Source organism: Ochotona curzoniae, unplaced genomic scaffold (genome assembly GCF_017591425.1).
Source record: "Ochotona curzoniae isolate NIBS_2020 unplaced genomic scaffold, NIBS_Ocur_1.0 scaffold_1852, whole genome shotgun sequence".
In the NCBI taxonomy this organism is placed as follows: domain Eukaryota; kingdom Metazoa; phylum Chordata; class Mammalia; order Lagomorpha; family Ochotonidae; genus Ochotona; species Ochotona curzoniae.
Genome location: NW_024467087.1, coordinates 32,663,745 through 32,690,716, shown reverse-complemented (window position 1 = coordinate 32,690,716; position 26,972 = coordinate 32,663,745). Strand labels below are relative to the sequence as shown.

Sequence of the window (26,972 nt, the reverse complement as noted above, 5' to 3'; positions counted from 1 at the left end):
CTTCTCTATTGCTTCTCTTAAAAGGCAAACTTTAAATACAGAATCCTTTTAAAAGATCACTTACAGTGTCGCTAGTTTTGAGCAGTTTGGAATTAGCTAAAACATCACAGTCCCATATCAGTATTTTAAAGACAGAGAAAAGCTAAAGGAAGAAAAAGACCTAGTAAGGTTTGCTTTGGCAATAGAAACACACAAAACAAGGAAATAATGAGAGAATTTTTTTCTTGTTCCACAATCTGTTCTTTGAAGTTTAAGCCTACATATCTTATGATTTTCAACAGTCTCAAGCTTAAAAACAGAACAACTCAATGTTATACCTGGACTTTCCTTTTTAAAAGTAAGGATTGGGGCCTGCACAGTGGTACAGTAGGTTAAGCTGCTGCCTGGGGTGCTATATCCCATTTGGACACCAGTTCAGGTCCCAGCTGCTCCACTTCCCATCTAGTTTCCTACTAATGCACCTGGGAGTGCAGCAAAGCATAGCCTACATGCCTACATGCCTGCTATCCATGTGAGAGATCTGGATGACGCTTCTGGCTCCTGGCTTCAGCCTGGCCCAGCCTCAGTCATTCCAGCCATCTCGGTAGTGAACCAATGAATGGAAGATCTCTCTCCATTTTCTGTAAAGCTCACTTCCAAACAAACATAAGCAGTGGGGATAAATAAGTGAAAAGAATAAGCAAAGTAAGTTTGTTACCAGTTTTGATTTGTGTGCTCTTTCTATTTGGCTTTGGCTCTGTGATATCCAGTGGTGAGTTGGAGTCAGCTTGCTCATTCAGTTATACCCCTTTCTCTGCAACATCACCTTTATATGGTCAGGAGTGGGGAGCAGGGAGAGGAAGAGGAACAGTTATACTGCGGAACTTGGCATACACTACAAATCAAAGCTTCTTCCTACAATCCTGAAAGCTAGTTTTGATAAGCATTGCTGCTGCACCCACCCCTGAAGGTACTTACTTGATTTTCATTTTCACAGTCAAAAAATAGATTCCATTGCACTGACAATAGAGAACTAATACAGAATGTTGATGGAGAGCAGAGGCAGTAGAAGCAAACTCTTGGGTTCACATACTAGCTCTGTACTTAGTAGCTTGTATTGTGCTAGGCAAGTTACTCAGGCTTACCTTTAAAAGAGAGAACAGCAATACCTACATCATGGATATTTGTGTGCTGGTTAAGCATGTTAAGAACCTAGTTTCTCGAGAGCACCCCACCTCCCGGCTTCTTTTCCGGAGGTGCTTCCCTTTCCTTCCCTTCCCTGCTCCCCGGTCCCTTTGCAAATAAACTTTTCTGTTTGTAACAACAACAACAACAAAAAAGAACCTAGTTTCTAGGTGGATACTATCTATTATCCAGAGCATAGCAAGGGACCAGGAAGTGAATGAAATTTGCTGGCAATTAAAGTAAATGTCAGAGGGTACTTAGCACTGACAACTGTCTCTGGGAAGCCAGATTTACTACTTCTGCTATAGTCTCAAGATTAACTGTCCTTTTTGAGTCAGTGGTAGACTGGAAGGATAAAAGTGAGAATCTCCCTCCTAGAAGGGAAATTGCCCGATGTGAGAACTGCATGATCTGCAAAGTACATTCTAGCTACAGAAGTACATGATGGTGACACATGTGATTGGGCACAGTCTGATTACTGTATTAAATAATGATTTTAAAGGAAGATATAGTGTCAACAATCATAATTAGGATATCCTAGCGAAGAAAATAGCATGGTATCAATGACTATTTGAAATGCCCATGTGCAATTGTTAAACTTAAGTGTTTCTGTACAATTACCTGTGTTACTCAGTGGAATATGCTCCCTGACGGTATAGTTAATGAAGAGACTCTGTACCCAGGGCAGGGTTTTCAGTTTAGCGAGTGAGCTATGTCACTGGAGATAGGAACCAAAATAAAGTAGTAAGTAGAAATTAAAAACCAAGTAATGGCAGGAGAAAAGGGAACATTTATTTTCTTCCCTTCGAGTTTGGGGAAATTACATAGGAGCAACATTGAGCTGGTAGTTGATGAAAACAGGAGTAAGCCAAGTGCAGGACTGGAGGGTGTTGTGGTCAGAGTGGGCCTTTAGGCTGACCGAGCAGAATGAAAAAAGAATTCTGTAAAGTGAGTAACAATAGCCAGGCATATGTGTCTGGATTTGGGTATTAATGAGCTGAGGATGTAGTAATAACCAACAAATTGGAAAGGGTGCATCTGCAGGATCACTTTCCAAATGGACAGAACTGCCAGAGCTGAGCTCATCTGAAGCCTAGAACAAGGAGCCTCTTTGGGGTCTCCCAGGCGGGTGCAGGATCCCAAGGACTTGGACCATCCTCTGCTGCTTTGCCAGCTCATCTGCAGGAAGCTGGATTGGATTTGGAGTAGCCATGACTCAACCTGGCACCCATAGGGGATGCTGATGCTTAAGCAGCAGTCTTACGCGCTATGTCCTGTGCCTCCAGCTTTTCAAAACATGATTTATTTCTCACGGAAAGAGTGACACAGAGAGGAAAAGAGAAATTAATTTTCCATCCCTTGGTTCACACACGAATGGCAGCCAAATGGGCACCAGAGTTAGATTTGAACCAGGGAAAAGGTGGGAGCCCCCAGGTCCATCTCAGTGTTTTATATGGATAGCAAAGGTTGCGCCCACTTAATGTCATGTCCTGTTGCCTTCCCAAATGTATTAGCAGAAAGCTGGAGCTGAGGTGGAGAGGCTGGGAATCCAACCCGTGGCTCCAAGAAGTAAGCCAGGATTGCAGCCAGCCGATTAAGCCTCTGGGCTACAGTGCTGACCTGTAATGGGGGACCTCTTCGGTGGCCCTTAAGAGCACCTTCTTTCCCCTCAGCTGGCCTTGTCTGCTTCCAGCTCTGCCTCCCATAGGCTTCTTGGGAAAAATGGGTGTATATCATTGACAATGTCATATTTTAGTCCTGCTGCAATTCTGATGGAGTACCAAACATGGTTTTTATTTTTGAATTAAGAAGTTTATTTTCTTTCATAGAAAGCCTGGAAGACGTGGAAAAATCTAATAGAAAATGAAATGGCTTGCAGCTATGCAGCACAGTGATCGCCCTGTGTTCTCGGTTTCCATGCAGTGGAAATTTGACTTTTTCAATTTGACTTTTTCATGTGATAGCTATTTTTTGTCACTATTAATATTGTATTAAGAAAATATATAAAACTTAAAAGTAGATATAAATCCTGCAGATAATAGCGTTAACATTTTAGGAAGATTTGTTGTCATTTTGTTCTTTTGATCTGCGTATGTTTACAGGATAATTGTACATGCTCCTTAGTTTCATGTTAGTCTTCTATTCTGCTTTTTTTTTTTTTTTGGTGTTTTTCCCTGTCATCAAACATATTCCAAGGGTTTGCTTGTATTTGAAGTTGTGGCCCCTTGTGGACTGAAGGAGCCTTTGAGCTTCCACAATCTTATGGGAGATCACATGGGTATGCCATAAATATGTACATTTACATGACAGTTGAAAAAAGATTTTTTTCAATGAATTTTAAGGTGAAACTATGTGATGGGAGAAGTTTGTATTGGAGCATTTCACACCATAATATGCTCCCTAGAGGTTTGTGTGTAAATATACTCATTAGTAGCCGTGAACATGGTCTAATCTAGCTCATATACATTGCCTGTCTTGATCTTAGTCTTTGGGAGGTTTTCATGACTTGTTATTTAGATCTTTCTCTTGGACTGGTATGTTTAACAACCATCTGAGATGCAGGGTCTCCTATGGGATAAGATCATGTCTGGCTGCTCCACTCCCCATCCAGCTTCCTGGTAATGGCCTGGGAAAAGCCACTCACTTGGGAGACCCAGTTTTCATGTGCATCTGGGTATGTTCTCTATTGCACAGGCATCAACAACTGAGGATGCCCAGTCCTGATACTTGTATTCCTAGGTCAGACCACATGTCTTATGATTTTCCTTGAAGATGGGGTTTTGAGTCCAACAGTCTAGTTGGGGAGTCCCCCAGAAAGATTGCCTGGAATGACCTCAGACTTCACTCCTCCATGTGCCAACTAGTGCAGAGTCAGATTCAGTCTGTTACTACCACCAGCTAATGCACATACCAGTGGAAGCAGCTGCCTGGTCAGTTCTGCCTCCAGCTCCATCTCTCAGGCAAACCTGTGTGTGCTGCAACTCAGCCCAGCCCAGCCTGCCTCAGGCCAGGACTTCACAAACACCAGCGGGTGCCACAGCCTAGTCAAGATGATCCCCAGTAACCCCTACCATGCCTGCCCCAAGACCTAATTTTTTTGGTATGTTGACCAGTGTTGTGGCCTAGTCCATCCTGTCCCACATCCCCTCCGGTTTTTATGTGCACCCATGGGTGCTATGGCCTAGCTCAGCCCAGCCCACCACCAGACCCAGCCCACACCCATGCTGATGGGCGCTGTAGTCCTGTCCATCCTGACCTACCCCTGGCCCTTGCTCTCATTTTAACCAGTGGGAGCAGCAGTCTAGCCTGTCTCCAGTCCCAGCTATTGCCATGGGTGCTATAGTCAAACCCAGCCAGGCCTGACGCCAGTTCCGGGTCTCATATAAACCACTGGGTGCTGCGGCCTGGCCCACACATATGCTGATGGGTGTAGCAGTCTGGCCTGGCCTGGCCCAACCACATCCCAGTTCTCACTCTGAGTAGCAGGAGCTGTGGCCTAGCAGGAGAGTCCCCAAAGTTCCCTTACTAGACCTGCTCCCAGTTTTAGATCTTACCTGTGCCAGCAGGTGCTATGGCTCTTTCTGGCATGGTCTGCTCCCAGTGCCAGGTTATGCATGTGCCAGTAAGTACTGCAACCTAGCCCAGCCCTGATTGCAGCTACACCCTGTTCTCGCATGTGCCAGTGGATGCTGCAGGCTGGCCCAGCCAAGCCTGCTCCCAGCCTCGGCTCCCATGAGTATCAGTGAGTTCTGTGGTCTTTCTAGCTCTGCCCAGGATGAGACCGGCAGGTGCTACAGTCCTGCAGGAGAGAGCACACAAATCCCCTACAGAATCTATCTTCAGTCTCAGTTCTCATGTGGCTCTGGGTGCTGTGGCACCCAGTCTGATGTATACCACCCTGTACCCCGACAATCACCAGTGGGTAGCGCAGCCTAGTCCTACCATGGCTGCCCTATAATCCCAGCATTTGCATGTGCCAGTGGACAGCAGGTGATTCAACCTAGTTCAGCCCAAGTCTCACACATGGACAGGTACCTTGGCTTGACCCAAACATGCCCAGATTCCCCTTTCTGATCCCCCTCATCTCAGCTCCATCAATTACCTGTAAGTATAATAGCCTGGTCTCAGAAGCCCATAAAAATCATTCTACACCTGTCAAACAACCTCTCAGTGGTTCCTATTCCAATATGTCCTCAGACAGGCTTCCCCAGGCAATCTGCTGCATCCCTTTCCCACTTATGCTGGGCGTCTCAGCAGGATCCGGAATGGAGAACTATGTTCACCTTAAAAAGTGCCAAATATATTTTAGTAGGTGTGTAGAAAATGACTTAGCACATAGGAGATATTTCCACCAACCCTCTCACCCGTAACTTTGTCTTGTAAATAAATAAAATAAATCTGCAAACATCTATTTATTGGATAAAGAGTGAAAGCCTTGTGCTGAAGCAATAGAGCAGTAATATAGCATCATCTCCCATGTGGGGATTGTAGACCAAGTCATTGAGCCAGCACCTCCAGGCTCTGTGGCCTCCAGAGCAGCTGGGTCGAGTCAGGCATCAGAGCCATCAGTCTGGCATGGGGTGTGGGTGTGTTGTCATGAGGCCAAAGGCCTGCCCTGGGAGAACTTTTGCTTGTTGCCAAGTGTTGGCAGCTCTTGCTCTGAGGGAGCCGACCTCTGGCACACGTGGTCAGAGTCGACTCCAGCCCAGGAGCAGTTTCCCTCGCCACCTGGAAGCTGAGTGATGGTGAGGATCCTGAGCTTTGTCTCCTTAGGAGTTGTTGCCAAACTCACAGTACCTGCCCTGTGTTGCCACAGTTCCTAAAGCAGCTCTTTGATGACACCCACCTTGTGGCTCTGTGGGCAAAGGAGAACACAAGGGCCCTTTGTTATTCTTCCGGGTCCTGGTTTGTATTTCCTTCTCAGCTGTGTGTGTTCCCCTTGCAGATGTCATGCTAGGCAATTGCTTTCCACATTAACCTGTCTGCTTAGGACAGTGTTGATGTTGTCCAAAAGGAAGTTTCCTGATTCTTGCTGAGCTGTAGGAAGGCAGCTTTAGGTTCAGAATCTAGTTGTGAATCACTTGAGTGTGATACTTGAGGCATCCAGATAGGTGCAAATCCAGGATTCGCGTTAACCCTACCTCTATAGATATTTTAAGATGGAAGATGGAACCAGCGTGGTGGCCTAGCAGGTAAAGTCCTCACCTTGAACACACCAGGATCCCATAGGGTGCTGGTTCTAATCCCAGCAGTCCCACTTCCCACCCAGCTTCCTGCTTGTAGGCTGGGAAAGCAGTCAAAGCCTTGGGATCCTGCACCCACATGTGAGACCTGGAGGAAGTTCCTGACTTTGGACAGGAGCCGCACTGGCTGTTGCAACCACTTGGGGAATGAATCTTCAGACAGATCTTCCTCTCTGTCTGTCCTTCTCTCTGTATATCTGACTTTTCAATAAAATCTGACTTTTCAAAAATGTGAAAGAGGAATATAGGATGGAAGGAAGGGAGAGAGAAAAAAGAAAAATCATCTGTTTGCTGGCCTACCGCAAAATGGCCACAATCAGCTGGGTTGGAGTAGGCCAAGGCCATAACCCTGGAACTCCTTCTGGGTCTTCTATGTGCATAGCAGGGGCCTGCACATTTGAATTGGCATCTGCTGCTTTGCCTGATGTGTTAGTAGGGAGATGGATGAGAAGTCAAATAAGGCAGTGTCACACTGGCTGTCATATGGGATCCCATTGTTGCAAGTGGTGGCTAATGCAGAATACTGCAACACTGGCCCCTCTGATGCAATTACGTAAGTAGGGGATACCAGAACCAGGTTTGAGGTTGCTGTAATCATTTAGGCAGGAAAATTTTATGCACAAGAATTGCAGAGATGAACATAATGGGGAGACACTAAGGAAGTAAGCAGCTCATCTATGATTGACTAGTTGAACATTAAGGATTTAAGCATCAATACAGGTGACCAGAAGGGTCATGAAACAGTAATTGTAATGGGATCAGTGTAGAGTGAACAGTTTTTTCATAGCTACAAGAATTGATAGTGGATGGGATATATCATAATGTATAGAAATAGGTCTTTTATATTTATATAAAGCTAACTGAGACTTTATAGTTTGACTCCATACAGAATGTATAAACATGGTTTATGGCAGGTTGAAAAACAGTGTTGTTTCTAATATGTACACAGTGTCCACTTCTTGACTCTCCTTGTGCTTTAGTCTTCATGTGCTCACAGTAGCCGGGATGTTCATGAGTATCCAGTCCATATCTTCTTTTTTTTTTTTAAGATTTATTTTTATTATGTTTTTATTGGAAAGGCGGATATACATAGAGGAGAGACAGAGAGGAAGATCTTCCGTCCAATGATTCACTCCCCAAGTGAGCGCAAGGGTCGATGTTATGCCAGTCCGAAGCCAGGAGCCTCTTCCGGGTCTCGCACGCGGGTGCAGGGTCCCAAAGCTTTGGGCCGTCCTCGACTGCTCTCCCGGGCCACAGGCAGGGAGCCGGAAGGGAAGCGGGGCTGCCGGGATTAGAACCGGCGCCCATATGGGATCCTGGGCGTGCAAGGCGAGGACCTTAACCAGTTGCTCCACTGCGCCGGGCCCCAGTCCATATCTTCTAAAACAGTAACACTTATTTCTCTTCATCAGAAGCTTATTTGAAGAAATTTACATATGTGATTGTGTGCCGGGTTGTGTCCTAACTGCTCTACTTCTGAGTCTGCTCTCTGCTAAAGGCCTGAGAAAACAATGAAAAAAAAAAAAAAAACTCAGCTATGTGGGTCCCTGCCATCTAGAATGATCTCTGGGTTCCTGGCTTCAGTCTGGCCTATCCCAGGCTCATATGGGGATGAGGCAGTGGCTTAACCTGTGGCACTCCTAAATATATTTTTAAAATTAATAACTTCAGACATAGGGAAATTTTTAGATAGCATGCTGTGGGGTATTTCAGTTTGGCTGATCTTTTAAAAAGTTTGTCTACTAGGGACTGTTAGTTCGAGGGACTGAGCAATAATTCTTTTGTTGTGTTTACCTGAGAGACATAGAGAGACAGAAAGATCTTGAGTCTTCTGAATTCCTTCCCATATGCCCACAACTGCCAGGGTTGGGCTGGGGAAAGAACAAGGAACCAGGAACTCAATCGAGGTCTCCCACATAAATTGCAGGGACCTGCTTGTTGGGCTTGCTGCCTGTAAGGGCCCCCACTAGCAGGAAGCTAGAATTGATAGCCAGAACCAGGAACTCCAACATAGGACATAGTCATCTTAACCTGCATCTTAACCTGTAGGCCAAAGATCCACTCTTCAGTAATAATTCTACTATGTACCTTGCTGTGTAAAGTTTATAGTCTTAATTTGACCTTCAATATGGTAACATGACTTTAATATTGTACCATTACATATATATTCTAGTCTAAAGGTCATTTTAGAGTATGTGTGTTTATATTTATTCCAGATTAGAGCTTGATCATTAATCTAGACTAATGCAACCTAATATCAGTAGTCTTCTCTGATTGGCAATATATTAACATTCAACAACTCTTATTATTGGACTAAGGTCATATAAACTAGAAGGAATATAAACCTTGATCAGTGTTGGAATGAGATGAGTGGTTTGACATTGTCACAACGCTGGGTAAGATAAGGGTTGCCCTTTATTTTTTCCACAAAACATATATGTGAAAGTGGAGAAAGGGGTTTGACATATATTAGGCCTTTAATAATAAACTTTGTCTCATTTGGGTTTGTTTGTATTTAATTGGTACAAAATAGAAAGATGCTTCTTTTAATTTTCTGTTAGCTTCGTTGCTAACCTAGTAGTTCATATACAACCATAGGACTCCTCGGGCAGATTTCTCATTGCTTCTGGGGATTTAGAAAAATGGCACAATGTGGAGATATATATATATATATATATATATAGTGTTTATATATATATATAGTGTGTGTGTTTGTATATATATATATATGTAGCTTGTAATTTGGACTTATAAACATTGTTTCAAATTACTGTCTTCGTAGGTAAATCCTTGTATGTGTTGGTAGTGAAATCTCATAATAGTCTGTTACTTTATTTATTGGGAACTGTGTATCTAAATATTTCTGTGCTTCTTCCATCTTGGATTCTCTAGGAGGTAAGCTCTATTTTTTCAACCATCCATGAAACTGTTTTTAAGCAGGCCTTCAAATATCATAAGATACAAATTAGTCCTCAAAGACAATATGGCTGAATAACAGGAACTTAACCTGAGTTAGGGGAGAGATTTTCAGATAAAATAGGTTTGTCAGTAAATTGTGATTTCCTGAAGATCAGGAATCAAACCTCATGCATGTTTATATCCCCTTCATCTTTTATATGTATAGTAGGTGCTCTGTAAATTCCTGTTAACTGAGAAGATATCCTTTCTTTGTATCATCAGGACTCATTTGCCCTCATGTTAGCCGTTGAATTTAGGTTAAGAATATCCTGGGCCCAACACGGTAGCCTAGCAGCTTAAGTCCTCATGTTCACGTGCCAGGATTCCATATGGGCACTGGTTCTAATCTAGATCCCTGCTTATGGGCTGGGAAAGCAGTCGAGGAAGGCCCAAGGCCTTGGGACCCTGCACCCGCGTGGGAGACCCGGAAGAGCTCCTGGCTCCTGACATCAGATCAATTCACCTCTGGCTGTTGTGGCCACTTGGAGAGTGAATCAACAGACGAAAGATCTTCCTCTCTGTCTCTCCTCTTCTCTGTATATCTGACTTTCCAATAAAAATAAATGAATCTTTTTTTATAAAAATAGCTAAAACCTGTTTTTAAAAAGAATATCTTAGGAAGTTAAAACTGCATTTATTCTCTCTTACAGGTGCAGGAGAAATTGTTGCCATCATGATCGGGAATCTGAAAGGCACCAAAATTCTACAGTCTATCCAAAGTGGCATACAAGTAACAATGGTCATCGAAGTGGGCAAAAAACATGGACCTTGGGTGAATCACTACTCAATTTTCTTTGTTTCCGTATCTTTCTTTATCATTACGGCGGCCACTGTGGGCTACTTTATTTTTTACTCTGCTCGAAGACTACGGAACGCAAGAGCTCAAAGCAGGAAGCAGGTGTGCCATTTTTTGCCCATTTTAAACTTTTTTAATGTTTCAATTGTAGTTTCAGTGTCATTCATTTTAATTTACTTGCTTGACAGTGACCTATGACACATTTTTATTTTTTAATGGTAGTAAATATGTATTATCTTTTTTTATTTACTTTTATGATGCAGTTCCATAGGCTCTGGCATTTTCTCTCCTCATCTGACCTTCCCCTAATGATTTCCCCTATATCATTACAATAGTATAGTCCTTCATAATCAGTCATAAGTACAACATTCTACTATTTAAGTCTATCCTGACATTGCAGATATGAACAATACCAGAGAGTCCAGCATCTTATTGTTAAGACATAGTTAACAGTTTCAGGCCTGGCTCAGTGGCCTAGCAATTAAAGTCCTCGCCTTGAAAGCGCTGGGATCCCATATGCCGGTCCTAATCCTGGCAGCTTCAATTCCCATCCAGCTCCCTGCTTGTGGCCTGGGAAAGCAGTCAAGGACAGCCCGATGCCTTGGGACCCTGCACCCGTGTGGGAGACCTGGAAGAAGTTCCTGGCTCCTGGCTCCAGATCAGCCCAGCACCGGCCGTTGTGGTCACTTGGGGAGTGAATCATCAGACGGAAGATCTTCCTCTCTGTCTCTCCTCCTCTCTGTATTTCTGACTTTCTCCCTCATTGGGAGTCCATCTTTGATACAGAAGTAGGCATGCATATTGCATTGTGCCTTGGACCCGGTTGACAGTGATCTATGTATACATTTTAAAAAGAATATCCACTCCATCTTCTCGACTCTCCCCCCACTGACCCTGCAATTTGTCAAGGAACTTAAGCTTGCCTGATTAAGTCTTCTAACACCTCATTAAAGAGCACAGGCAGCATTTAATTACCAGATGAATATGAATACGTATGTTCTTTTAAATAATCATTTCTGAAATTACAAAAGCACTTCATACCTATTATATAGAAAATTTAGAAATTAGAAGTGCAAAGGAGGTGACCTTCAGCTAAAATGCAGTGTACTGCCCCAAAGGTATCTGCTGTTATTTTTACACGTGTGTTTGCATGTGGGTCTGTGGCTGAGAAGGCAGGTTTAAACACTGAATCATGCATGGTGTAGTGCTGGGCTCCAAACAGAATTTCTACCACACTGTAATACGGATATAGTAAAAGAGACAAGGTATTGAAATCATGGAGTAAAGCTGCCAGAGCATGGTTGAACAAAGAACTGCACGTGTTTGTGTAGTATTAACCCTACTGCCTGTAACCTGTCTATCCTTCCTCCTGATAGCATCACTTTTCTCCTGACTCAGCTAAAATCCCATGGACACCCCCAGGCATACATTTTTCAGTTATACAGTCATCACTTGGTATCTGTTAGGGGTTTGTTCCAGGAACTCCCTCCCTCCCTCCAGGTACCATAATTTGCAAATATTTGAGGTTCTTTTGTAAAATGGTGTATTTGCATAGAACCTGTGTACTCTGTTCACATAGTTTGTCATTCTTTTTTAAAAAAGATTTACTTTTACTAGAAAGTCTGATATACAAAGAGGAGGAGATGCAGAGAGGAAGATCCTCCATCCGTTTAATCACTACCCAAGTGACTACCATGGCTGGAGCTGAGCTGATCCGAAGCCAGGAGCCAGGAGCCTCCTCCGGGTCTCCCACATGCATGCTCGGTCCCAAGGCTTTGGACTATCCTCTACTACCTTCTCAGGCCACAAGCAGGGAGCTGGATGGGAAGTGGGGCCGCCAGGATTAGACCCAGGGCCTATGGGCTACTGCACCGGGCCCTAAGTCATCCTTTAATACTTATTACACCTAATACAATGTGAATGCCATGTAAATAGTTGGTATGCTGTGTTCTGTTAGTAATAAGGGGTTCAGGTGCTTTTTTTTTCTGACTATTTTCAGTCTGAGGTTGTTGAATCCCCAGATGGAACCCATGTATAGAAAAGGCTAGCTCTAGTTGCTAGCAAAAATACAACTCTGATTAAATTGGGCTTTCCTGCAATTCTGTGCCTGTACTTGCATAGCTAAAGTAGCAGGAAGAAATATATATACAGCTGTACTGGCTGATCTCAAATTAATTTTGTGACCACAAACTCAAGAGTTTAATGCTGCCCACTAATCATACTGTTTTCTTAATCATTTACTCTGCTAATGGTTCTTTTGTCCTTGAGCCTCTGGCACCCCAGCCAGCTTTAGTCCCACTTGATATCTTATTCCGCTGATAAAACTGAGGGAACTCAAAAGAGTACTTCAAGTTCTGCAGCTTGGACTTGTGGTTTCTCTGCCTTCTCCTTTTTCTCACTTCCCGTATAATCTTCACCAGCAAGTCCTGTTGCCTTGACCTTCATTATATATTCAACATCCCCGCCACTGCCATTGCTCTTGTCCTGGTCCAAACTACCATCATATCTTACCTTCCCCTCAACACAACAGCGGAATGGTGTGCTGTTTCTTTGGAATGCTCAATATTTTCATTCTTTCAGGTGATTTTCTGTTAGAAGCAACAGAAGACATTTAGATGCCTGGAAGTCATTTCTGAAAAGGCTTTGCATTTCTAGCCACCTCTTGCCCTTTTTCTCCAAAAAGCAAAGAGAAGTGCAGTTTATTGGGGGGGGGGTGAGGAGAATAATGAGGATCATTGAAAATTAATTGAATTTCAAAGTACATGAGAACTTGAATTGTATTATAAAAACTTTATACAGATTATATACTGGCAAATGGAAATAAGTGATGATTATCTAAGTGTATAAAGTTAATTGACTTCTGTCCTTCCCTCAGGGAAGCAGCTTATCACATCAGTGGCAGGTTCAGCCTGTTACTAGCTATGGCCAAAAGAATGTTTAAAATTCCTAGGCTGTACCACTCAGTACCTTCTCACTGTATTAATAGTTGATGTTTCTGTATCATGCTCCTTTTTTTATCTGAGGCTGGATAAAAGTTGGTCTTGAGTATGACTAACTATTCAAAGGTTACAGTTACAACCACAGCTTAGGTTTGTGTATGTGCATGTTTGTGTATGTTCGGTATTTTAAATTCTACAATAAATGTTAACATGACATTACACTACAGAGGCAAGTCATAAGGATTATAAAAGAACTCTGCCTGGGGCCCAGCATGGTAGACTAGTGGCTAAAGTCCTTTCCTTGCATGTACTAAGATCCCATATGGGCGCCAGTTTGTATCCCGGCTGCCACACTTCCCACCCAGCTCCCTGCTTGTGGCCTGGGAAAGCAGTCAAGGATGGTCCAAAGCAGTGGGGTCCTGCACCTGCGTGAGAGACCCAGAAGAAGCTCCTGGCTTAGCTTAGCTCGAGCCATTGTGGCCACTTGGGGAGTGAATCGGTGGACAGAAGATCATTTTGTCTTTCCTTTTCTCTGTAAATTGGCACAGCTGTGTGAAGATGTTTCTGATGGTCTTAGAGCCTGGATTAATTGCTCCTTTGAACCTATTTTCACACCTTGTTGGTTTCTACAAATTTTGGGTTTGCATATGTTGCTCTTATCACAGCTTATATACAAATACTATACTGCTGTACTAGTACCTGAAATTAATTGGGAAACTCATTACATTATCTGCATGTGATACCACTATCAACATGCATGCATTTGTGTTTGATGTGTCTGTATGTATGCATCTGTTCCTGCCTAGATTTGAAAATTGTTTAGGGTCTTTCGTCAAACCATGAGAACTTGACCTCTTGGGTATGAACAGCTGGTCAAGTAAATTCTTGTCAAATGACAGTTTAGTCTTTCTCCTGACTTTCTCACTGAACAAAAGAAAGTTCTTACAATAGGTCTTAGACATTTTAGATATCCATTCACGTTAACTGACCAAAACACCCAACCAAAACATATTTTACCTAATTCAATATAATGTACAAATGAACTGGGTGAAAATAACTTTGTGTTCACTATAATTTTTTAATTGAACATGATAATAAAGAATAAGAATTAGTCCTATTTTCTGTATCAGCTTCAGTGTATTCTCAGAAATAAAAGGGGGAAAAAACTGTAGCTGAGATTCCTCAGTAACCAGAGCCATTGAAATTTTGATTAGAGGAGTGGCATTTAAGCTTCAGCTAAGAAAATGGGCCAACACCAGGCTTCTTTGAATCAGCTTTCAGCTCTACAGCCAAATGTTCTTAGACCAGGTATCTCTTGGAATTGGAGAGGATGTTTACATGTTTCTTTAAAAATATATATGCATACATAGGCCCCCAAGTCACAGTAGGTAGTTAGGATTAGATAATAGCTGACTTTGAGGCTTCTTTTTTTTCTCCTTGGTTTTTTCCTTTATCTTCTTCACCAGGAATGTGAAGCCTTTTGAAAGTGTCTTTGCTATTACACAATGGAGGCAGTGTACTGTGGTGGAGAGAGATCATGGGCTTTAAAAGTCAGATAAGACCTGGGTTTGAATTGAATCATAGCTCTGAAAAAAAAAAAAAAAAGGTCAAGCTTCTGAACGTTAGTTCTCTTGTCTATAAAATTGAAAATGCCTACTTCACAAGGCTGTTAAACAAGATGATACAAGTAAAAAACTCAGGGTTGAACTGATACATGATAGGGGCCCAACAAATGTTCTCTAAACTTTTGTTTTCCAAGATTTAGTGCAATATAGGCTTTTAATAAGTAGGACACTGAAATTTATCTTGCTTGAGAAAATCATAAAAATCTATTTCTATTTTCTAAATTCATAATATGTTCTTAGAGTAACTATTAGTCACTGGGAGAATGTTTGAAGAAAAAATCTAAGGCCTGGTCCTCCAGATATTCATAATCTAGGAGAGTAAGATACAAAGGATATAATTACAGAATATTTACCCAATGTCTGTATACACTCCTCGTTTAACAGGTATCTGGGTTGATTCCACGTCTTTGCTATTGTGGATTGTGCTGCTGTAAATATAGGGTTACAGGTCACTTTCTTATATGCAGATCTCATTTCCTTTGGATATATTCCTAGGAGTGGGATAGTTGGATCATTCAGCAGGTTTATTTTCAGTTCTCTTAGCACTCTCCATACTGACTTCCATAATGGTTGTACTAGCTGACACTTCCACCAACAATGAAGGAGGGTACCTTTCTCTCCACATCAATGCCAGCAGATGTTATTAAAGTTCTGAGTGTAGGCCAATCTCACTGGAGTTCGGTGGAACCTCAATGTGGTTTTTATTTGTGTTTCCATGATAGTTAGGGAATCTGAGCATTTTTTCATATGTCTATTAGCTATTTGAATTTGTTCTTCTGAAAAATGTTTATTTCCTTCACCCATTTCTTCACAAGGTTGTTTGCTTTGCTGTCACTGAGTTTCTGAAGTTCTTTGTAACTCCTGGATATTAGTCTGCTATCTGTTGTATAATGTGCAAAGATTTTCTCCCATTGTGTTGGTTGTTCCTTCACTGTTGTAATTATTTCATTCACAGTACTTGCAACAAAATGGTCCCAACTAGAAACCATTATGCTCATTGAAATAGACCAGTCCCAAAAGAACAAATATCATGTTTTCTGCAATATAGGGCAATCTTCTTGCAAAATACAAGATTGATAATATAGGTAAACATACATATATTTATCTAGAGGGACTGTATAGTAGAGACTGTTATATCGAGAAGTGAAGATATATTGCCGTGTGCATATCTACTCCTGGATCAGAGATGGACTCCCAATGAAACTGTTAAATATATGTTGAGAATAGGATGCTGGATTCTCTATCATTGTCCATGCCTACAATGTCAGGATATAGTTAAATATGATGGACATGTGACTGTTTTTGAAGGACTGCTGTAATAATATAGGATAGTTTGGGGGAAGGGAGTCAGGTAGGGAGGAGAGGAAATCTCAGTCTACAGAACTGTATCATGGAATAATAAAATAAATTTAATTTTTTTTAAATTTAAAAAGTAAGTTTTTAAAGCAGATCCAGGCTCAAAAAATTAGGTAAAAAAAAAAACCCAAATATTACAATTATAGAGTATGATAACACATAGAAACTGTGCTACCAGAACTTACAAGAGCGAATCTTGATATGGTGGCAAGGCTTTGAAAAAGTACACAGTATAATTTGTATAGTGATGTAGATACGTTATTGAGGTCCTTAATTTTTAAAAAAAACAAATGTGACTTTTTGCATGGGTACACAGTATCTTTAAATGGTGAGATACTACAGCAGAGCAACAGTGATGTGGGATGCCAGGATTGCAGGTGGTGCCATAACTTGTAGTGTCACAATACTAGCTGAACTTTAAAAGGTTTTATTTCTTTGGATCATGCAAAACACCTGACACTGTGTTTTCTTCTTAGTAGGTTCTCCATAGAAATCTGTTAAGGAGCTAGACCAGCCTGATGCTAAAAGCTGGGAGTTTCCTCCAGGTCTCCCACATGGGTGCAGGGCCCCAAGGCTTTGGGCCATTTACAGTTTTCCCAGGCCACAAGCAGGGAGCTGGACTGAAAGTGAAGCAGCTGGGACACAAACCAGAAACCATATTTAGCTTGTTGATCCACTGTGCCAGCCCCAATTTTAGTGTTTTATGTAGGGGAATGCATCTTTTGAACTTTTGGCATCACTGTGACACTGAAGTAGTTTGGATATTGATATTTTGTAAGATATTTCCTTTAAAACTCACTATGTGTTTTATACCCAAGTCGCTTACCTTGCATCCACAGTTAAAGAAAACAACTTTTCTTTTCTTTATGAAATTTCAGAAGGGGCTATTGAAAACAGTTAATTTTCCTTTTAAACAAGTTTTTATTCCAAGGATGTGTGATTATACATTGGTTTGTGCTGTGCTGCCAATACTGTAGGATACTTTATAGGCAATTTCTTGCTTGAATCTTCTGGTATCTTGGATTTTGCCCTTAAATATTTTATGTTTCCCTCCCTCCACCTAATGTGAAAACGATGATCTTAATGTAATTTCCACTGTTCTTCTAAGCTTAGATTCAGGCATTACATGTAAAGTTTGGTTTCAATCCTGTGCTTTAAATTAATTTGCATTATGATCTTGGCTATCATTTGGAAAGGTACATTTAACATTCACTCATAATAAACTGATAAGTATTAGCCCTGAGTCTGAAGCATTTAAATTGTATTAAATGAAAAAGCAACTATATAAACTTAATCAAGTGAAAATGCTAGAAAGGTATAACTTTTTTCTCACTGGAACAAGTTTCTGGCTCCTGGCTCCTAGCTTCGGTCTGCCCCAGCCCTGGCCATTGCAGCCATCTGGCAGGTGAACCAGCAAGTGGAAGATCTCTTTGTTCACTATACTGCAGTGCAGGTCCCATGTGTCAGATTTGATGTCAAACTAGTTAATATGAAAATTTTCAGTGTCCTTCCGTTCACTGTCACTCTATTACTTACTTACCTTACAAATAACAAATAGAACGGAAGGCATTTGTGTTCAAAATAAAGTCATCATAAAATTCCCCCTTCTAATTCACAAATCCCCTAAATGAGAGTGTAAAGACCTCTTTCCTGCCTGGAATCTTGGCCACCTGCTTAACTATTTCTGTTAAGCTATCTGCATATTTGATGATCGGGTAACAATCTAAGATATTTTTGCTTTTTTTGTGACAACAAATCGATCGTTTTTTCACTTTTTGGCATTAGGCCAAATACCTGTCACAAAATGTCTTTGGGAGACAGGCATCCAGGAGATCCTGTACTTAGATTGTTCCCTTCCAAAAATGCCTTTGCTATGAATATGTGTAGAGATGTTGAGGGCAGGTTATGTTTGTTGATGAATGGTGCGTTGTTTTTTTTGAATTGAATTAAATATTGAACTGAGTGCCTGTTAATGCCCAGAATTGTGCGGAACAATTAAGTCACGTTATCTCTGTAATTTCCATGGAACCTAGCTGTCAGATGGGGAGCTTATTGGAGTGGGGAGAGAGGGGAAACTATTGTGACATTCTCAGAGTTAACCTCTGGTTCTCAGCACCTTTTTTGGGTTGATTTTTCTGCTAATTTTGTTCATTTTACAGTTCAAAACAAGTTGAGTGTGCATCATCTATACTATACATGTCCATTTTAGATTGCACACAGCATTCACTCAGGTATGAAACCTAGGCCTTGCTTGAGTTTATACATATGTTCACATGTGGTATTCATGTGTGCAGTGAAAGGGAATGATTTATTTGCAGCATCATAGATAATCTGAGGTTAACACTAAATGTCACACCATTTGGGATGGTCTTCCTTTGATCAATTCATTTCACACAGCAGAGGGACAGTCTCTCAAGGATTCCTTCTTGATAATCTTTCTTTGATTCCTCTACACCCCATCTTCACTTCTGATTCAATTAGGAATAATGATATAAACCTTATTTCCCAAAGGAGCCTTGACTTGCCTTTGCAAGGTGAGTCCAGACTCAGCTAGACAAATGTTCAGTTGAGCAAAAAGATGGTACTCTCAGAATCAATCCCCTCTGTAAGCTAATAGTGGTTATGAATAGTATTTATTCTTCCTACTACCAGAAAATCTAGACATTGCCATTATCCTAAGATTATAGATGAATAAATAAGCTCAAACATTAAATGATTTGTCTAAATCTAAATGATATTCCAGTACACTTTCTTCTACTCATCAAGACATGAATTGTAACAGATGCACTTTGTGGTCCTCTGAGCTCAAAAATAGTTTCATGGACCCACTGCGATGGCTCAGGGGCTAAATCCTCACCTTGCATATGCCAGGATCCCCTATGAGCGCTGGTTCATGTCCCAGCTGCTCCACTTCCCATCCAGCTCCCTGCTTGTGGCCTGGGAAAGCAGTAAAAGATGACCCAAAGCCTTGGGACCCTGCGTGCATGTGGAAGACTCAAGAAACTCCAGACTCCTGGCTTTGGACTGGCTCAGCTCTAGCCATTGCGGCCACTTGGGGAGTGATTAGTGAATGAGGGAGGGATCTTTCTGTCTCTCCTTCTCTCTGTAAATCTGCCTTTCCAATAAAAATAAAATAAAATCTTTTTTAAAAAGCTTCATTGCTTTTTTTAAAGATTTATTTTTATTATTTTTTTATTGGAAAGGCGGATATACAGAGAGGAGAGACAGAGAGGAAGATCTTCTGTCCGATGATTGACTCCCCAAGTGAGCACAACGGCCGATGCTATGCCGATCTGGAGCCAGGAGCCTCTTCTGGGTCTCCCACGCTGGTGCAGGGTCCCAAAGCTTTGGGCCATCCTAGACTGCTTTCCCGGGCCACAGGCAGGGAGGGAGCTGGAAGGGAAGTGGGGCTGCCGGGATAGAACCGGTGCCCATATGGGATCCTGGGCGTGCAAGGTGAGGACCTTAACCACTGCGCCACTGTGCCACCGCGCTGGGCCCAAAAGCTTCATTGCTTTAAATACTCATAACACTTGAATCCATTTGGAATAGGGACAGGACACTTGACTTTTACCATTATGATCCCAAGGATGCTGTTTAATAAAGCAGTGAAGCAGAATATGTAGAATGTTTCATTAATTTGAAAAAATCCCGTCTCCTTTTAGGTAAATGGTACATTTATTGTGGCTAATTAAAGTTTAAATTGTGAAGTTGATTTATACATTGATTCCTACCCTATAAATATTTTTAACTCTCTACTATTTTCATTAAGCTTCTTTCAAAAATAGTTTTCCTAATATCTGCATTTTTATATTACAGAGACAATTAAAGGCTGATGCTAAAAAGGCTATTGGAAGGCTTCAATTACGTACGTTGAAACAAGGAGACAAGGTATATTTAAGTCTTTTCAATGTTTTGTTTTGTTTTAAGGCACTGCTACTAAGCCATACAAATTGAATGTTCTTACAAACTGTGGTTTTAATTGGCAGTTATAAACCGTGTTGAATTTTTCTATTTATTGCTGGAGTTATGGTGAATAATGACTCGCAAAGTTGTCTAGGTCCTAATCCCTGCCTGGGACTGTTGACTAATGAGGCAGAAAGGACTACAGATATTATTAGTTAAGGGTCTTAAGTTGGGGGATTATCCTGGATAATTACAGTTTCCTTGTACGAGGAAGGAAAAGGGAGATTTTGCTGCAGAAAAATAGAAGATGTGGAGTGGCCTGAGGAAGAGGCTCTGGGCCCAGAATGCAGACAACCTCTAAAAGCTGGAAAAAGTAAGGAAAGGGATTTTCTCCTAAAGATTCCAGAAGGAACATACTGCCAACACCTTGCTTTTAGACTTCTGATCTTTGGAAGAGTGCTATTTAAAGCTGGTAAGGTATGACAGTTTGCCATGCTAGCAAAAAAACTAGTACAGTGTTCCAGTGTACTTTACTTGAACGTCCATTTTCCAATTTAGTTATACAACTCACTGGAATAAAAATATGCCATTCACACAATAGCACCAGTATCATTAAATACTTAGATAGGGGGCAAGCATTTGGCCTAACAGAAAGGATGCTGGTTAACACACAAGCGTCCCATATTGAGCTATCTGAATTTGAATCCAAGTTCCACTCTCAATAGCAGATTCCTGCTAATGTCCACCCTAAGGAATAGTTGGTGATGGCTCAAGTAGTTGGATCCCTGCTACCCACCTTATATAAAATACATGTGAGATCTACATGCTGAAACCTTCAAAACACTAAAGAAAGAAATCTAAATGAGTAGATTCATGTTCATGTATCAGAAGGCTCACTGTTATGATGTCAGTTCCTCCAAAAACTAAGACTCAAGGTAGCTTCAATAAAAACCCTAAAGAATTTTTTTGGAGCAGTTGGCAGATTTGTTCTAAATTTGTCTGGAAAAGCAGAATTAAAATAAAACAACTTTGATAAGGAAGCAAATCTTTGGATAATTTTTTAGTACTTTATTTGCAGAATTATTTTAAAGCCACAGCAATAAGATAGCATGGTGTTGGAGAATGGTGAACTTTAGGAATACATGGAATCAGGAGTTCAGAAATAGGCCCACATATATATAGTCAATTGCTTTTTGATGCAAGTCCCCTTTCCCAGAGGACTGCCACTTGTTGGCTGTTCTTGAGCAATGATTTACTATATTAAGCAAAAAACAAAAAAGTAAACATAAATAAGTGAACCTCAATCCATTAAATTTAATCTATAAAATTTAGAACTATGAAATTTCCAGAAGAAAATTTTGGAGAAAAATACATTTCATGTCAAATTACACAGGTACTTCCTAGATGTCAAAAACACATCTATGGGGCCCGGCGCGGTGGCACAAGTGGTTAAAGGTCCTCGCCTTGCACGCCCAGGATCCCATATGGGCGCCGCTTCTAATCCCGGAAGCCCCGCTTCCCTTCCAGCTCCCTGCCTGTGGCCTGGGAAAGCAGTCCAGGACGGCCCAAAGCTTTGGGAACCTGCACCCGCTTGGGAGACCCGGAAGAGGCTCCTGGCTTCAGATCGGCATAGTATCGACCCGTTGTGCTCACTTGGGGAGTGAATCACCAGACGGAAGATCTTCCTCTCTGTCTCTCCTCTCTGTATATCCGCCTTTCCAATGAAAAAATAATAAAAATAAATCTTTAAAAAAAAACACATCTATGAAGTTTAAAAAATGGAAAGTTTGACTTTGTCAAAATTAAGAATTTCAGCTATTTGAGCAACACTTGAAAAGACAAAGTGCAAAAGTGTTTAAATCACAAATCTTTTAAAGGACTGTCTAGGATATATTAAAAAAAAAAACCTGTAAAACTTAACAGTAAGGAAACAAAGTTTAAAAATGGGAAAGTAAAACAGTCACTTCTCCAAAAGAAAATAGCATAGTGCTATAAATCATCTGGGGAAAAAAGTCAAGAAAAATTAATTTTGTTGCAAAAAAATTGCAATTCATGCCTAGTTTTTCATAATGTACATTTCCATGAACTTTTAAAGACTCTCAACATGGATTTAAAAATGTTTACATCATAAAGTTATCTTTTAATTACAACTTTCCTTGCACATTTTGAAGTATCTTCATATGTTCATGACAGATAGCCACATAAAAAGAGGTCCACATTATTAGTCAATATGGAAATGCAAATTAAAACCACAATGAAATACCACATTCATTAGAATGACTAAGCTCAATACAACTGAAACAAGATATAGAGCAACAAGAGATCGCATGTATGTGCTATTACAAATCAAAATGGAAGTTCTTAACAGTTTGGAAGTTCTTTATGAATTTAACAATATAGTTATACTAGGACTCAGTAATCTTACTACTGATTTTCTAATCTTTTTTGTTTTTAGTTTATTTTATTATTTTATGATATGGTTCCATAGGCTCTTGGATTTCCCCTCCCCATCCCCAAATTCTCTTCCTCCAACTAATTTCCCCTACATTATTGTTATAATAGTATTGTGCTTCATAAACAGAGGAAAAAAGATCTCAGTCACGTAAAAACTTATATATATATGTTGTAAACATTTTTAATAAGCAATTGTTTGTAGCAGCTTTATGCATAATTACCAAAAACGATAAAGAACCCAGGTGTCCTTCAGCCCATGAATGGATAAACTGTGGAACATTTATTTTAAGGAATATTATTTAGCAATTGAAAGAGAATTTTCCTGATATACACAAAAACATGGAAGAATCTCAAATGCATTAAGTGAAAAAGGTTGGATTTAAAGGTGAAATAATGCATGACTTCATTTGTATGATATTCTAGAAAAGCCAAAACTATAGGGAGTAGGAACATATCAGTTGGTTGCCAGGAGTTGAAGCTGTTAGCTACAAAGTGATGGGAAGGGATTTGTTGGAATTACAGCACTACTCTCTAGGCTGTGTTGTTGATTCATTGTTGATGTTTATTAGAGTTTGCTAAACTGTACATGAAAAGGGTGGGTCATATTATATGCAAATTATGTCTTAATTTTTGAAAATTGGGAAAAATAGCAATGGAACTTGTACAAATACATTTCTTCAATTTTAAGACCAGAAAAAATTAGTGCTAGGTTTCTGTTTGTTCTTTTTCTCTTTCAGCTGCTTTTATTTTTCTAAATGTTTGAAATCTAAGTGATCTTAAATCACCTATTAAAACCTTGCAGTTACCTAGGCTTACCTAGTTGTTTAATAATAAAATGTTCCTTCTTGTATAGGAATCTATGCTGGTTAAATATACACATAGTTTGATATTTCTCTGTAGTCTAATGTGTTATAAATCAGAGTAACAAGCACTGTTTACTCTTAGGAAATTGGCCCTGATGGAGATAGTTGTGCTGTGTGTATTGAACTGTATAAACCAAATGATTTGGTGCGCATCTTAACCTGCAAGTAAGTCCATTTTCCTTTATATCATTAATAAGCTGACCCACAAAAAATGGTTGTAATGAGGAAAGCTATTTTAAATGTTTCCAAACTGAAAGAAAAGTATTTTAACTTATTTCCACATAAAGAGATTTTTAATAACAGTGAACTTGCTGTAAGTCTGTTATTTTGTTGCCATAATCAGGAACAATTTAATCCAAATTTATTCCATAGAAAAAGGTGAACCTACTCAACAAGTCAGTTTATACACATAAATACACACACATACACACAAGAGAGAGACACACACAAAGAATATATATGTGGTGTGTGTTCATGCATGTATAAATTGGCCTGTGTAGATTTAAGAGCACTTCAGATAGTTTGTAGAAAGAGTTAAATGATGTTTGTTTTGGTTTCAAAAACTCGTATACTTACATCTATACATAATGCTCTTATATACAGTTGTAATAGTACTAGATTATTTCATTTTAAAATCATTTTAAGAATCCCATTGGGGGTAAAATCATTTTATGTGCATTTATTTGGAAGTCTACTATTTAGGGTTTTATGTTATTATGCTTTTGCTTTCAACACTTGTAACATTCTTCTTTAAGTTAATAGCAATGCTTTTGGAATATATCAATTTACTGAAGCATCAGTACTGTGTAAACTCTGTACTGTATTATACTGTGCTAATAGGGGTTATTTACTATAACATTATACACTTAGAGAATGACACGATTTGAAATATTGTACAGTTTTAGTTCAGGTAATATCGTAACCACTTCTAAGTAATAAGTAATAAATCTGTGTGTGTGGGGGGGAGGATAAAGCTAGAGTAATGAAGCTTTTCATGTCTAAAGTACTATTTCATGAAGTTTCCAAATTTTGTTTCTTTGATGTGTTAATAGTGTATTTCAAAGGAAAGAAAGACACAGACTAAGCAAAGCTACATAGTATTAATCTGTTCATATACATTAGGCATAACATTTTTACTATTTGGCAACCGATAACTAAATTTTGCTTTTTTTATTCTTTCATTAGCCATATTTTCCATAAAACATGTGTTGACCCATGGCTGTTAGAACACAGGACTTGTCCTATGTGCAAATGTGACATACTGAAAGCTTTGGGAATTGAGGTAAACATTGCTACATTATTTATACGGGAGGGGCTAGAAAGGTGTGTTATTCATGTACATGGGCTTTGAGAATAGTGTCTTTTTTTCTAACCTATGTAATATGCTAGGATTACAATTTATACTTAAAATGGGGCATGTTTACATCAGACAGTGAGATGTCATATCCTAAATAATCTCCATTTTCCTTCCTCCTCTGCTCTCAAATGTATGTACTGTTACATCAGGGTTTGAAGTCAAGACCATAGAAATTACCAACTTGGACATTCCCCCTGCTTTCCTCTTTCTTAAATTTGTATAGTAGCCAACTTATAATTAAACGAACATGTATAATTTGTGCAAGGATAATAAATTCCCATTATATCTGAGAAATTTAAAAGACCAATTTTCAAGGTAAAAGAGAAAGTCGAGGTCAACGAAGTCTTCTTGATTTGATGAGACACATAGATTCCAGTGATCCTCAATTCTCCTAGGGAATGGCATAGCATAAATATCTTTGAGTGCCTGTCTTGTACAAGACATTCTGTTATAAAGCACAGGGATGGTGTCAGATGTAAGGGCATTCTTCCTTTAACATCTCTCACAGCATTTGGTTCAGCTACTTGCTTTAACTGCTCTGGCTGTGGCCAGCGTAAGATTTTGGGGGGATCCTGGAAAGGGATTATGGGCTTAAAAAGCTTGAGAAATGTTGCTCTAATGAGGCACCTATGAAGAAAGTTTTCAAAGCTATATTAAAGAGAAGCTTATCCTTTGTTTTAATTTGTTGAAATGCTTTCCAAAGGTGGATGTTGAAGATGGATCGGTGTCTTTACAAGTCCCTGTATCCAATGAAACATCCAATAGCGCCTCCCCCCATGAAGAGGATAATCGCAGTGAAACTGCGTCGTCTGGATACGCTTCCGTACAGGGAGCTGATGAACCACCGCTGGAGGAGCATGTACAATCTGCAAGTAAGCACCATGCTGAGGGTCAGAGAAGGCCCCAGTGAGGCTCCTTCGATAAGCATGCTGGCTGTAAGATCGCTTCTGCTGCTGAGTGTTCATCATTCATGAATACATCTCAGATTGTTGCTTCTGAAAATAACCCAGTGAAGCATGCACCCCTACTCTAACTTACTTTACCCGTACTCAAATAATACCTACAATAATAACCAAAGCACCGCAGGAATGGGGAGTATACATGAAAGATTTATTGCAAAGCTTCTCTCTAATGCCCTTAAATACTGACTTAATATTAGAAGGGCTACAGAAGAACTTTAAATTTTATAAACCATTATGTATTACAGATCAGTGATTGATTCTTATTTTAAGATAACAGAATATTCAATAAACAATTTAGTTTACAGAAGCTTGATTCACTCCCAGCCTCACAGGAGCCTTTTACAGCTAGGAAATGGTGTTTAAAAATAGTATGTGCTGCCACCTGTTGACAATTTGTCATGAAATCAACAGATCTTTAGAAACTAAAATTATATTATTTCCAAGTGAATTACTATTGCAACTTAGGGATTTTATACCTGTGGAGAGAATTTTATTGTTTTTTTCCCGATAAAGAGAAAACCCTGAAAAAAATTACTTTCCCAACCTTTTCAACCTCGGCATTTTTAATGCTTTCTATTGGTTTTAAAGCTCCACCCCACCTGACCAATCCTCACATTGAGATAATGCTATTCTAATAGAAGAGTAGAAGAAGAAAAAACTGAGACTGAATTGTGAAAATTTCTGCACCCTATGACACAGAACTTTGTCCTCTAGGCTTATCAGTGTTATAGATATTAATTTTGCAAATGTCACAATGAACACTACTGTGCCAAAGGAAGCCTTGTTTTTCTTGTAGTATGTTTAGATGCTTCCTTGAATATAAAGCAGTTGATTTTTTTCAAGGATTTCTTTCTTTTTATTGGGAAGGCTGATCAGATTTACAGAGAGGAGATACAGAGAGAAAAACCTTCCATCCACTGGTTTACTCCCCAAATAGCTGTAATGGCTGGAGCTAGCTGATCTGAAGCCAGGAGCTAGGAGGTTCCTTTGGATCCCCCACATGGGTATATGTTCCAAGGCTTTGAACCATTCTCTACTGCTTTCCCAAGCCATAAACAGGGAGCTGGATGGGAAGTGGAGCAGCTGGGACATGAACCGGTGCCCATATGGGATTCTTACGCTTGCAAGTTGAAGATTTAGCCCTTGAGTTACTATGCCAGGCCCAAAATTTTAATATTATATGGATATACTACCCATAATAGAAAATAATTGTCTACTTTTTCCAGATGATGTGTTTCTTTAATTATGTGGTAATAGAAGTCAGTGAAGGTAATGGAGAGCGTATACCATAATTCAATTTGTTTCTAGGTCTTTGAAAAATTCCAACCTACTTTTTTGGTGTTCTGTCC

General features: G+C 40.1%; 1 protein-coding gene across 2 annotated transcripts in view; it reads left to right on the top strand.

The window, feature by feature from the left end:
* The window catches only part of RNF128 (ring finger protein 128), a 97,590-nt gene that overhangs the window by 67,978 nt on the left and 2,640 nt on the right, over nucleotides 1-26,972 (top strand). For both annotated transcript variants that reach the window (XM_040999834.1, XM_040999833.1), the window contains exons 2-6: nucleotides 10,016-10,263; nucleotides 19,901-19,972; nucleotides 23,387-23,469; nucleotides 24,490-24,586; nucleotides 25,365-25,533. In XM_040999834.1, the coding sequence (XP_040855768.1) occupies nucleotides 10,016-10,263; nucleotides 19,901-19,972; nucleotides 23,387-23,469; nucleotides 24,490-24,586; nucleotides 25,365-25,533 (669 nt within the window). The remainder of the gene's footprint in view (nucleotides 1-10,015; nucleotides 10,264-19,900; nucleotides 19,973-23,386; nucleotides 23,470-24,489; nucleotides 24,587-25,364; nucleotides 25,534-26,972) is intronic.